At 41.5% G+C, this 13,727-nt stretch overlaps 1 protein-coding gene across 1 annotated transcript in view; it reads left to right on the plus strand.

The window, feature by feature from the left end:
- Efcab2 (EF-hand calcium binding domain 2) overlaps nt 1-13,727 on the plus strand; it is a 79,394-nt gene that overhangs the window by 21,540 nt on the left and 44,127 nt on the right. Inside the window, exon 2 of the mRNA XM_050142971.1 lies at nt 8,176-8,260. Coding sequence (XP_049998928.1) covers nt 8,176-8,260 — 85 coding nt within the window. The remainder of the gene's footprint in view (nt 1-8,175; nt 8,261-13,727) is intronic.

Here is a 13,727-nt window from a genome sequence, read left to right on the forward strand (position 1 = left end):
TTTTTCTAGAAGAAAATTTGCATTAAGTACTTAGCATTTCTATTCTTAATCATTCAGTTTTTTGTCTGTATAAAGCATACTCTAGTTATTAGAATAATAGAAATGCTTTCTTATATATTTGTATTCTCTGTGAATCAAAGAATTATGAGGTGTCTTCCCATCTCCTTTAAATAACACTTTTACTAAGGTGCAGTCTATCTTTTATTCAGTTCACCTCTTGAAGTGCTTAATTCAGACTTTTTTTTGTATATTCATGAGTATATACAACTGTAGGACTTTTAGAAAATCACAATGGTTAATTCTTTTAAGCCTTTATTTAAATTAGGCCCTTTTCAAGCTGCCTCACCCATTCCTCAGTGTACAGTTCAGTGGTTTTAAATGCATTCATAATGCGTCATCCCCCACTGTCCATTCCAGAACCGTTTCCTCATCCCACACTGAATCCCCATTTCTTCCTCTTCCAGCTCCTGGCAATTCCTGTTATGCCTTCTGTCTTCAGCAGGCTGACAGACCTCATACAAGTCAAGTCATACAGTATTGTCCTTTTGTGTCTAACTTATCATTAAGTGTAAAGGACTTTAAGGTTCAAAGTTCCCTTCTTTTTAACACTAAGTAATATTTTATTGTATACGTATACCACTTTTTGCTATCCATTTGACTATGAGTACTTAGATTGCTGTTGTCTAATTTTGAGTCAGAATTATTGGAGCAATAGAAATGAAATGTTTAAATTTTTGAGTTTTTTTTTTTAAATAGCATCTGTGCCATTTTATAGTCCCAGAGGCAATTCACAAGGTTTCTTCATTCTCCGCGTTGTTTGTCTGTGCTCCTATAACAAATATTGGTGACATTGTAGAGAACTGGAGTTTATTTCCTGAAAGTTCTAGGGATTGGGAAGTTTAAGATCAAATCACCAACACGCAACAAGAACCTTCTTGCTATGCAGTCCATGATGGACAGCCAGAGGGAAGGAGGAGGAAGAGAGAAGCTAAGAGAAGGAGGCTGTCTTAGGGTCACTACTGCTGTGATTAAAGATCGTGATCAAAAGCAACTTGGGGAGGAAAGATTTTATTTTACCTTACATATCCCAGTCACAGTCCGTCACGAAGGGAAATCAGGGCAGGAACTCAAACAGGCCAGGAACCTGGAGGCAGGAGATGATGCAGAGGCCATGGAGGGGTGCTACTTACAGGTTTGCTCACCATGGCTTGCTCAGCCTGCTTTCTTATAGACTCTAGGACTACCAGCCCAGGGATGGCCCCACCTATAGTAGTCTGGGCTCTCTTTCTTTAATCATCAAACAAGAAAATGCCCCACAAGCCTGTCCACAGACTAGTGTGGTGGGGGGCATTTTCTCAGTAGAAGTTCCTGCTTCACAAATAACTCAGTTTGTGTCAAGTTGACATAAAACTAGCCCTTTGGTCACTTGACAAAAAAATCCATCCCCTTTCAATATTTCCCTTCCCTTGTCCTTAAGATGGCATGTTAATATTAACATGCAAAAGCCTCTCCACTGTGGTTGATTGGGATTCCACCTTACCAGTGGCACCTTCTTCCTGTCTTTTTTTTTTTTTTTTTTTTGAGACAAGGTTTCTATGCATAGCCCCGGTGGTCCTGGTTCTCGCTTTATAGACCAGGCTGGCCTTGAACTCAGAGATCAACCTGCTTCTGCCTCCCAAAGGCTGGGATTAAAAGCGTGAGCCACCACTCCTGACAACTTCATGCATTTAAAAACTAGAAGCCATTTGAAAGACTCTTACACATTGATAAGTTTGGCTACCAACAAAGGTAGAGCCTTGACTTACCTGCTCTGGACCACAGCATCTGTGTGCTGGCCCTGTAGAAAGACTTCCCAGACTTTGTCTCAGATGATGGTTTCCTTGTACCACTGCTAATTTCTCAGCCCCAGCTAACCAGTATCAATTGTCCTAGAAAAGAAATTTCACTTTAGTGGTTCTTAATTCAAAATATAAAATATAAAATGGCCCAAACATGTTTTTCAAGACAGGGTTTTCTGTAAACCAGGCTGGCCTCAAACTCACAGAGATCCGCCTGTCTCTGCCTTCCGAGTGCTGGGATTATAGGTGTGCACGATCATTGCTGTTCCCCCCTCCCGCCCCCCAAAAAAAAAAATTTTTAAGGGACTCTTAAAACTTCCCTCTGAATTGAGTGTGTAGTGGCACAAGGCTTTAATCCCAGCACTCAGGAGGCAGAGGCTAACCTGGTCTACAGAGCCATATAAGACAGTGAGGGCTACACAGAAACCCTGTTTCAAAAAACAAACAAAACAAACTAAAAAACAACAGAAACTAAGCAAACAACAACAGAACCTCACTCTGGAGCTTCTCAAAGACAGCCATCCACTATTCTCACTGCTCTCAGCATTGTCTCCTAAATTCTTACAGAACAGCCTACTGAATTCTGAGGACTCAATGGTTTTCAAGCACAAAGTCCAAATGCCACCCCAGTCCTCCCCAGAACACCATGGGGTCAGGCCTGTCACAGCAATACAGCCTGACTGTACCCCTGGTACTAATTCTGCCTTAGGGTTTCTAGTGCTGTGATAGATACAGCACCATCACCAAAAGCAGCTTGGGGAGGAAAGGGTTTATTTCAGCTGACATGATTCAATCACATCCATCATGAGGGAAAGTCAGGGAAGGAACTCAAGGCAGAATCCAGAGGGCAATTCCGTTTGTTCCTCATGGCTCCTGAGCTTGCTTCCTTACAGAATATAGCTAGTGATTATTTGAGTAGGATGGGAAGGCAAAAGGCAGGAGGTGAGTCTTGAGTCCCTGAGATAGCTGAGCCATAGGAGAATGAAAACGTTTAAGGTGATGACCTTTGGGCCATGAATGGTTTGTCACTCAGAGCTAAGCATGGAAAATAATATTGTGTAATATGCTAAAACAATAACTAGAAGAGCTTTTGGACATTAATAATCAGCGTGATACCCTTCTTTTGTTGTGAGTGCTGGAGATAGACTTTTGTTTATCACCTTGCATATGCTATGCAAGCCTGTTTCTTCTGAGCACATCCCCTTGTTTTTAGTTCGTTATCATCCTCATCCTCCTTGTTGTGGGAGGTGTGTGTGGTGCATGTGGAGAGGCTTCAGGGAGGCAGTTCTCTCCTTCCACTGTTCACGTGGGTCCCAGGGACTGAACTTGGGTTGTCAGACTTGCATCTTTACTCACGTGCCAGTTTTCCTTGGTTTTTGAAACAGGGTCTCACAGTGTAGTTGAGAGTGGCCTTGAATTCAGAATTCTCCCTACCTGCTACAACATCTAAAATATTAAAAAGAATTTTACTCTTTTTTTCCCCCAATTTACTTTCTGGTCTGGAAAGATCACTCAGGTAACAAAGAGCATTTGTTGCTCTTTCAGAGAACCCAATTTGATTCTCAGCATCCACCTTGGATAGTTCATAGCTACCTGTAAATCTAGCTCCAGGGGATTAGAGACCCTTTTCTGTACCTGTGGTCACTTGTACTCAGAAGTGCACATGCCCACACACTTAATAAAAAGAAACTTGTTATTATTATTTCTATTTTGGGGGGAGGTTTTTCGATACAGGGTTTCTCTGTAACTTTGGAGCCTCTCCTGGAACTCGCCCTGTAAACCAGACTGGCCTTGAACTCACAGAGATCCATCTGCCTGCCTCTGCTTCCTGAGTACTGAGATTATAGACATGAGCTACCACTGTCCAGCTATGAGTGTTTGTTACAGTCTCGTAGAGCCACCAGCCCCTCAGTCCCCACTGGTTGTATATTAAAATGAACGCCAGCTTTGGGCTTCTGGAAAATCAATCCATTTCCCCAGGAGTTCCCTGAATTCCTTTCCAGAGTGGGTAACTGTGGGCTCTCTGATTTCTGATGGTTCTGACTAATAAGAGCTTCCCTGGGGTTAGGGATGTAGGTCAGTTGGTACTTTACTAGCTTTTGTGAAGTGGTGACTTAGATCCTTGATACCTATACTGTATAAACCGGGTGTGGTGGCACTTGCACGGTACTCCGTGTACTCAGGAGGTGGTGGAAAGAGGACCAAAAGTTCAAGATCATCCACTGCTGTATAGTCAGTTTGAGATTAGCCTGGGATATGTTGAGACTTTGTTTCAATAACAACAACACCCTTTTTGTATTCTGTATAACTTCAACCATCTTCTTTCTGTGCATGTGCACGCACATTTGTGAATATGTGTATACTCATATATGTGTGTGAATGCATGAGTGTGTGTTTGTGTGTAGAAGCCAACATCAGATGTCTTCCTCAATTGCTGTCCATTTTATACTTTTGAGCTTGGCGCTTACTGATTTGGCTAGACTGCTGGTGAGCAAGCCCTACAGACTCTTGAGATTACACGCTGTTTTGATGTGGGTGTTGGGGATTGAACTCAGGTCCTCATGCTCTTCAGGGAGCACTCTACTACTGAGCCACCTCCCCAGTCTCCTCCACCATTGAATTGCAGTGAGATAGATGACACTGCACAAAAATGAACTGGATAAGATTGTTCACTGATGAAAATAATCTAAATGTCCACAATTGCAGAGCTGGTTGAATTAATTTTGGTAAAGATCTCTAAATACCAAGCAATCACAAAGTTGTAAAATGAAATATCTTTTGAGACAGAAGAATACTTACATGTTATCTTTGAGTGAAAGATCACGGGACAATATCAAGTAACTAATTCTGAAAGATTTTTAGGTGATTTTAGCTAATTTAAGCTCTCCCTTATCCTTTGTCCTGCTGCAGGTATTGGATGGTTTTGATGGTCAGCAAGAGCTTCTGCTCTCATTTTACAAAACCAAGTTAAAGAAGTGACCTTGAAAGTTGTTGGCAGTGCTTTTGGCAGGCGCTAGTCTTTGCTTTCCAAGGAGCTCACACGAATGGTTAAGTGATAGTAGAAGACCCTGGTAGGGTTGGGTGGAGAACAGGAGCTGACGAGTCGTAACTGCAAACAGGTGGCAAACAAATACATGCACTATTACTGAGATTCACATGTAATCAGAGAAGTGTAAATCTAAGTAATGAAGCTTTTCATTGCCATGCTATAGTAAAATTTAATCATGTCAATAAATTCTGTTGTGTTCCTGTGGTGCTGCTAAAGATGGAAGATTATGCTGTACTCTGGAAAAGAACATTTAAAGGAAGGAACTGCAGGTTATAGTTCTTATGTTGTGAATACTAATAGTCAGATGGAGAGAGATTTAGGGAAGAACAGGATTCAGTGGGGCAGATCTGGGTTTCATCCGACTCTGCCTCTTAATAAACTCTTGGGCAAGTTGCTGAGCCTCAGTGAACCTTGGTTTCTTCAGGTCTACGACAAGGTATTTGGCTCTCTGGCTCTCAGCAGGTGCTTCATGAGCGAATGAATGGCAGTGCTGAGATGGCCTGTATAATGGATGCATATAAAGGAAGGGTGGAGGGAAATATAGAAAATGATTAGTGACTGTATTAGAATAGACAATGAGTGATAAAATTTCCCGTTTTTTTTTGACTTTTAAATTATTATTTCTTCCTGTGGCCTCTACCTAAGGTGGGGGCAAGTGTGAGGTCTCTTTCTGTATTTGGTGGTTTTATCTTTGTGCTGAACTATGCTCATATTTTATCTTTCTCTTCCTTTCTGGGAATCTTCTTGTACATATTGCTTCACAAACTTCAAGACTTGATTACATGGCTCTATCAGTGTAAAAATTTGAGACTCGATAATGACCCCCTTTTCTGGCGAGACTGGTAGCCTTTCATTTGTACTCCATCACTAAGCTGTATCTCTAGTTACCCCTTCTTTTACTCATTTATGCACTTTGAAGTCAGTCTTGCCCCTCCACCCCCAAATCTGTCAGCACATCTTAGTGATAGTAACCAGAATCCTATCATTCCTTTCTATGTCTGTGGTTCCCATATGGTCTCAGCCACTGTGGTGGTTTGAATGGGCATGGCCCCCATTGACTTGTGTATTTGAAGGCTTGCCCTATAAGGAGTGGCACTACTAGGAGGTGTAGATTTGTTGGAGGAAGTGTGTCACTGTGGAGGTGGGCTTTGAGGTCTTACATGCTCAAGGTAGGCCTAGTGTGACCAACTCCTTCTGCTTCCTGTGGATCAGATATAGGACTCTCAGCTCCTTCTCCAGCACCATGTCTGCCTGAATGCTGCCATGCTTCTCGCCATGATGACAATGGATGGAACCTCTGAAACTGTAAGCCGGCCCCATCTAAACGTTTTCCTTTGTAAGAGTGACCACTGCCCTGGTGTCTCCTCACAGCAGTAGAAACCCCGACTAAGACAACCATTGATGGTATCTGAAGAGATCCTGAATCAGCGTCTGCCCTGGTCTCTGTGACCTTTCCAGTGTTTTCTCAATGCAGTGACAAAGGTGTAAAGAGGATCGATCAGGTCACCATAGTGTCTAGAACCTTCCAGTGATTTCCTCGTTGCATTCAGAGGAAAGTTAAAAATCCTTAATGGATTCAGCTTCCCACACAACAACTCACACTGTCTGATTTTTAGGCTGCTGTTCTGCACTTTCTGTTTCCTCTGTCTGACATCTTTCTGGAGATGTTTACAGATGGGCTCTTCCTGCCTGACAGTTGTGTTCCTGTCACCTTTTCCCTAAGGTGGGACTCTTTACATCTCCTACTCTTTTTTTTTCTCTGTTCAAGGTCATGCAAATATGTAGGCATTTATATATCTTCCCAATAAAAGCAGCTGTGAGGCAGAACTTTTGTCTGTGTGGATTCTTGTTCTGACCTTGGAAGTGTCTGGAATGTAACACATTGTCAGTAATGCTTGTTGACTACTTCACTGTTTCACGTGAGTTTCAATCCCACACTTGTTTAAAGGGCTTTGAAGGATGCACAGGTGGGTTTATATGCCTCTCACCCACTTTCAACCTTTTTCAAGAGCAGAACAAAGGTGATGAGCAGACCTAACAAGTAGATGGTTGGAATAGGAGCTGCGGGCAGGCCTGCTTTTCTTCCTGCCCGGCTCCCAGCTGCCTGGCTAGTTTATGCCCAGAAATAATTACACGGAAACTGTATTCTTTTAAACACTGCTTGGCCCATTAGCTCTAGCCTCTTATTGGCAAACTCTCACATCTTGATTAACCCATTTCTATTAATCTGTGTAGCACCACAAGGTGGTGGTTTATCAGGAAGATTCTTAACCTGCATCCATCTTGGAGAGGAGAGCTATAGCGTCTGCTTCACTTCTCTTCTTCCCAGCATTCTGTTCTGTCTACTCCACCCACCTATGTTCTGTCCTATCAGGCCAAGCCGTTTTCTTTATTAATTAACCAATGAAAGCAACAGATAGACAGATGACCCTCCTCCATCAGATGGTGTTTGTTGACTTGAGTGTTGAACTAGGATGGCACCCAAACTACGTTAGATAGAGGGTAGGCTGGAAGGTCACCTGTTGAGATCTGGGTGCTGCCTTTTAGGAGTATATACTCTGTGTATCTAAGAAAAAAAATTATGGCCTGCAGAGATTGTTCAGTAGGGACATGGCTCAGTTACTGAACTGACAAGAGATGGTACAAACAAGAGCACCTGGATTTGAATCCCCAGCAAACACATAAAGCCAGGGGAAGCAGGGCACATCTATAACTCCAGAAGTGGGGCGGGGGAGTACAGACAGGCAGGTTCTGGGGTATGGCTAGCTAATCTATCTGAATCAATAAGCTCTACATCTGGCGTGGGCATGTGCACATACATACTCACATGCACACACACACCACACCACACACATACACACAAGATGAAAATTGAAGTAATTTTACTATTAAACTCTAGAAAAAAGTTTGGTGCCATGACTTATTCAACATGAGGCAGTGCACCAGAATAACCCCTTCCTTCTTTAACTTGCTTTTGTCAGGGCTATTCTTTGGCATTTCCAGAGAAAGTTAATATGACATATAATTTATAGAGGAAACCAAGAATGGCTCTTCAGGTTCTTCCTTATTTAGCTTTCTACTTTAGCCAGGCATGATAGCCCATACCTGAAGTCTCAGCATTGAGGAAGTTGAAAGATAGCTTGGTCCACATATTGCGATAGTGAGACCTTGTCTAAAAACAGATGGATAAACAAACAAAGAAAAACCACAAAAAATTTCTAGTTAGGTTACTAAGATTTTGTTTTGAATTAGTAATTAAGGAAATTTTGTTTATTTTTTATTTTGCAGAGGCAATAGTGGCAGAATTTCATAAGAAGATCAAAGACGCCTTTGAAGTGTTTGACCATGAAACAAATAATACAGTAGACGTGAGGTTTGGAAATATTTATTGTTCTTATAATTCTAAATTATGGCCACAATTCATAGAAAAATAGAGAGGGGCTGTTTTCTCTTCCCCCTCTCTTTTTTTATATGATACTTTGCATTTATTGTACTATTAAAGTATTTATTTTCTTGTGCTCTGCGTTTCTGTTAAATACCACTTTAAGGTAAATTGTTTCCTATTTTTTGTAGCCTAGTTGGTGGACTATATTATCATTGTCTATTCCAACCTACAGACTGTGAGCTAAGAAAGATGAACTTCATATAGCTTTAGTGATGACTCATATTTGGTATTCAGTAAATCTCTGTTTAGTGAACGAATGAAATTTGCATTTTAGAAGATACAAATATGGGATGGGGAGATGGCTCAGTCTGTGCAAGCATGAGAACCCAAGTTTGGATCCATAGTGCCGATGTAAAAGCTAGGTGTGGCCACACATACCCTAGCATTGGAGGGCAGAGACAAGCAGATCCCAGGAGTTCAGTGGTCAGTCTAATTGAACAGCAGGCTTCAGGATCAGGGAGAGACTCTGTCTCAGGGGAAAAAAGAAATTAATAGAAGAAAACAGCTGACCCCCCCATATACATTCTACATATACAATAGTAGTGGTTCTCAACCTTGTTTACGCACAACACTTTAATACAGTTCCTCAAGTTGTGATGACCCCAACCATAAAATTCTTTTTGTTGCTATTTCATAACCTTAGTTTTGGTACTGTTTTGAGTCATAATGTAAATATCTGTGTTTTTGATAGTCTTCAGCAACCCCTGTGAAGGATCATTTGACGCCAAAGGGGTCGGAACCCACAGGTTGAGAAACTGCTGTACTATATTATATATAATAATATAGTATGTATATATATACACACACTGAACTGTATTATATATAGTATATATATAATTTAAAAAATATTATAAAAAGTACATAGATATGTATTATCAAGCTACCATTACAAAGAATGTTTAGAGAATGATATACTCCTCATGTAAAATAATAAACGGGCTAAACAGAGCATGAAAAATTGAAAGGTATGATGAATATGGGTAGATAGAGCAGAATACAGGTGTGGTGGTCCATTCCTGTAATTGCAGCGTTTAGGATTAGGAGGATTATGAATTTGAAGCCAGCCTTGGCTAGGTGGGGAGACTCTATGTTAGGGGATGAAAGTGAAGGAAATCACACAGGATTCTAATAGAAATTGTAGCATTTGTACCACATACAGCAAGGGAAAGTAATGAATCCATTCTTCCAGGGGGGTCAGGCAAAGTGAGGATTATCTGATGAGTTCACACTCTAAGAGCTTCTAGTACTAAGGCCAGCAAAGCAGTGGGGAGCCATCTAAGGTGGTACACAAGGGAATTGCTTATACACCAGGCCACCCATCACTTCCTATTCTAGCCAGGCCCAGTGTTAAGGAGATCATTCCACCTCCAGTATCCTTCACAGACATGCCCAGAAGCTGACCTAATCTTATCCCACAGGCATGCTCAAAGGCTTGTCTCTTAGTTGAGTCTAAGTCCTGTCAAGATGATAATCTAGGTTAACCATCATGGGCATTGTGAGTCTGGTTCAGCTATTACAGTGGAAATGTGATGGGAACTTAAAGTTAGCATGACAGGACTGTGCAGATCCCAGAAGCTCTGGTCACATCTCACTTTTGGGAACAGCTCTTCAAAGAGTGCTGAGTCTGTGTGTCCTTGCAGGAAAATAGCAGGAAGGGATGGTGCTGGTTGCAGAGTTTTATGGTAACATGGAGCGTGCAGTAGTATCTTGCAACTAGATGGACTAGATAGATGATGGACAAGTTCTTGTCCTCTAACCTCTCCTTGAACCGGAATGGCTCTCCTCCTGGGCCAGGGGAGAAGTACTGTTGGGAACATATAGCTTTAGATGTGTCTGTTTGGTATCTCTGGGGATGGCAACAAGGCCTTGTACATGCCAGGCAAGCATTCTTCTACTGTGCTACATATTCCCAGCCCTGCCCCAGATTTGTGAGAGAGAGAGGAAAGGAGAAAAGGTGTCCACAGTCTAGCTGACAGTCTAGCTGTCCTGTCGTTGACATCTAGGAGCTTTGCGTCCATCACCTCGTTGTAATGTTTTTATTTGTGTGAGAAGGGTAGCACCTCCGGTTCTGGAGACAAATGACAAATGACAAGTCTATGCTTTGCTCAGTGTCACCCCAGGGCTTTTCCAGTTCTAAGTGTCGGACTGTGCCTGGGAGCATGGCCTCCTTCCCTCATCCTCCCAGCCCAGCCCTTCACGGATTCCTGGGCTTGTTTCTTGACAGTAGCAGTGAAAGGGAAATTTCCCGTATCTCATAGGGCGGGGATGCCAGCCAGGCCTCTTTTGGTAAAAGGGCCAATTCAGGAAAAAAGATGTGTTTATGGGCTTCAACTTTTCCCTATTCCTAAATAAAGCAATTTTGCTGAGGCCCCAAGGGATAGTGTATGTGCTTATAACTTAGTCTACTTTATTAAATAGATGGCTACTAAGAGAGTTGGCATTGTTCTTAGCACTAAAGGATTAATATTTGAAGAGTAGTAACGTGGATGACTGCAGCTTTCTAATCTTGGTTACTTTTGCTATTTTTTGTTTGTTTGCTTTGTTTTCCTTTGAGACAGATTCTTACTCTGTAGTGTAGGCTGGCCTCAAACTCGTGGTAGTCCTCTTGCCTCAGCCTCTAAGTGCTGGACTTCCACAGTATATGCTGCTGTGCCGGACTCCTTAGACTGATTTAAATGGAACTTTGTTCTCATGTTTTTGGTGTCACCAAAACTATGAATCACCCTTTATAAACTGGATGTGAAGGACAGAGACACAAAAACACTTGCCCACGGTTGCATAATAGTGAGCAGCAGAGTGGGAAGTCGAGTTAGTTTTCTTTTGTTCAGCAGCGTTTTCCAAGTTGGCTGTACCCCAGCCCCAAGGGAGGCCCTGGGAATGCTGTGGTGAGCGGGATCAACTCTCTCCATTTATAAAAGCAGTTGCTCTGTTTGGAATTTATTATGGCTTATGATTAAAAGTGAAAGTCTAAATAGATGTTTATTTTTAACTTACTAAACAGTTTATATTTGCTGTTTGAATTGTTAGGCCTGCTGTATAACATGCTACCTTTTGTACAATTTCAACTGGCTTCTGATCTATTGTGTTATCTTCAATAAGTTCAACACTCCAGCAAGAGCTATCAATTTATAAAATGCTTTAACATCTGATAAAGAGTTTATTACTCTTCAAACATTGAAGGGTTGGAGGCAGTATTCTGTGTATACTGATTGGTGCAGAGGGACTGTCTTTGAGTCAGATATATTGGATCTTGCACATAATCCCAGCACTTTGGAGGCTGAAGCAGGAGGATACCACCGAACTACTTCACGTGACAGCAGGGAAAGGAGGCCGGCACACAGCTCAGCAGGTGAGCTGCTGCCAAAGCCTGGCCAAGCTAGGTCCAACCCCTGGGGTGCAGCTAAGAGGCCAGGTGAGCTGATGTTCATCCGCAATCCTATGGCCCTCCACTGCGATGGGAATGGAGACAAGAGCATCACAGAAGGCTCGCAGGCCAGCTAGCATGGAGGATGCAAGGGACCCCGTCTCCAAGGAATGAGGAGGAAGAGCCAACTCCTGAAAGCTGGCTCTGCCCTCCACATGCGCATGTGGTGTACATACACACCTGCACCTTCACACACACACATACACTCTCTAGGGGAATCAGAGACACTTGTACACTCAGGAGCTAGAAGTAAAGAGACTCACTTGTGAAACAGTCTCTGTACCTTTAGGATTTTTCTCCATGTACATATTTCATCTATTCAAATATTTAACTTTTAATCTTACTAATTTCTAAACACAGACTAAGAAACTACATATAAGTAATAATAAAAATATATTATGATCTGTTTTATATTAAGCAAAATCAAAATGCCTCTAGCTAATGATATTAAAAACCTGTCCAGTATTTTTCAAAACCTAATTTAAAAATGGAAAGGAAAATTAAATGCTTTATAACTCAAAGCATAAAACAACACAGAAATAAATTAAATTTTCATTTAAGATATTATTACATATACCACAACATTGCTTATACCATATTAAATAGAAGAAAAAGTTTATAAATTATTTACTTAAAGAATATAAAGTGGAACAACAGCAATAATAGCTAATATTATTTGGAGTTAATTGCTTCTGGTTAATAATTTTCTAAGAGCTATAAAAATGTTCACCAGTGACCAGTGTGTGAGTGTGTGTGTGTCTGCATGTGTGCACAAGCCAGTCAAGGGACAACTTTTGGAACTTGGCTCTCTTTCCATTCTGTGAATCCCAGAAATCAAACACGGGTCATCCGGTAAACACTTTTACCCACAGAGCCATCTCACTAGCCCTATTAATTCATTTAGAAATGAATCTATTGTACATTTATATAAATAAAATATTGTGGAAAATAATGTTACACATAATGTATCCTTTAAGATCCTCATGACAAAACTAAGAGTGAAATTATTTAATACTGGAGGCTGGAAAGATAGCTCAGTGTTTAAGAGCATTGGCTGCTCTTACAGAGGTGTTGGGTTCAGTTCCAAAGCACCCTCAAGGGGAACAGGCTCACAATTGCTTCTGACTTGCAGGGAACATGGCACCTTCTCTTAGTCTCTACAGGGACCTACACACATTTGTATATACATGGTGCATAACTATGTATAAACATATACACTAAACAAAATAAATCTCTAAAAATATACCTAATCCCTCCTCTGTTTTATTAATGCAAATAGTTTTAACTTCTCAGTCACATGTGGTACACTGAAGATGTACAGGATGTCTCTTAACCACCTGGAGAATTTCCTGTCCTTCCAGTCCTGTGTGGCAAAAGTGAAAGGAGGGCCACAGAGAACATAAGTTCCTTAGCATCAAGAAATTGGGTTGGGACCCAGGAAGTGTGTTTATTCCCAGGTCTGAAGAAGCAGAGGAAAGATTTCATGTTTCATAGAGTAGCAAGAAACCTACTGCTCACTTGGCACTCCCAATACCAGGCCTCTTTTCTATCTATTATAATAAAAATTCAAATAAAAATCTTTCCATTTATGCACAGCAGAGAAAAGGGGAAAGGAAAGAAGCCACCAATAGAATAACTTTGATTACTCTGAGCAAATTAATTTATTAAAAGTAAATAATAAAAAAATAGAAACACAGTCTGGCTAGTGCAGCTGGTATCGCAGTTACCTATGTCAACTCTTATAGAAGAGGTATGAAGGAGGGAGCAGGTCATGAGACCCCCTCCAACCAGTTGTATGTGGTTCTGCCCTAATAGCACATGACCTTAGGGTGTCTGGGTTGTTGGGGGTAGGGGGACTCCATCTACACAGCCATGTGGGAGTCATCATCACGCTGGGTGCAGACCTTCCAGTGTGACTGCTCTAAGGTCACCCGTGCTCCTGCCTGTCACCCCTCACCTATTGCTCTGCAA

This window comes from Alexandromys fortis, unplaced genomic scaffold (assembly GCF_014885135.2).
Source record: "Alexandromys fortis isolate MF-2015 unplaced genomic scaffold, M_Fortis_MF-2015_v1.1 scaffold_51, whole genome shotgun sequence".
Classification (NCBI taxonomy): domain Eukaryota; kingdom Metazoa; phylum Chordata; class Mammalia; order Rodentia; family Cricetidae; genus Alexandromys; species Alexandromys fortis.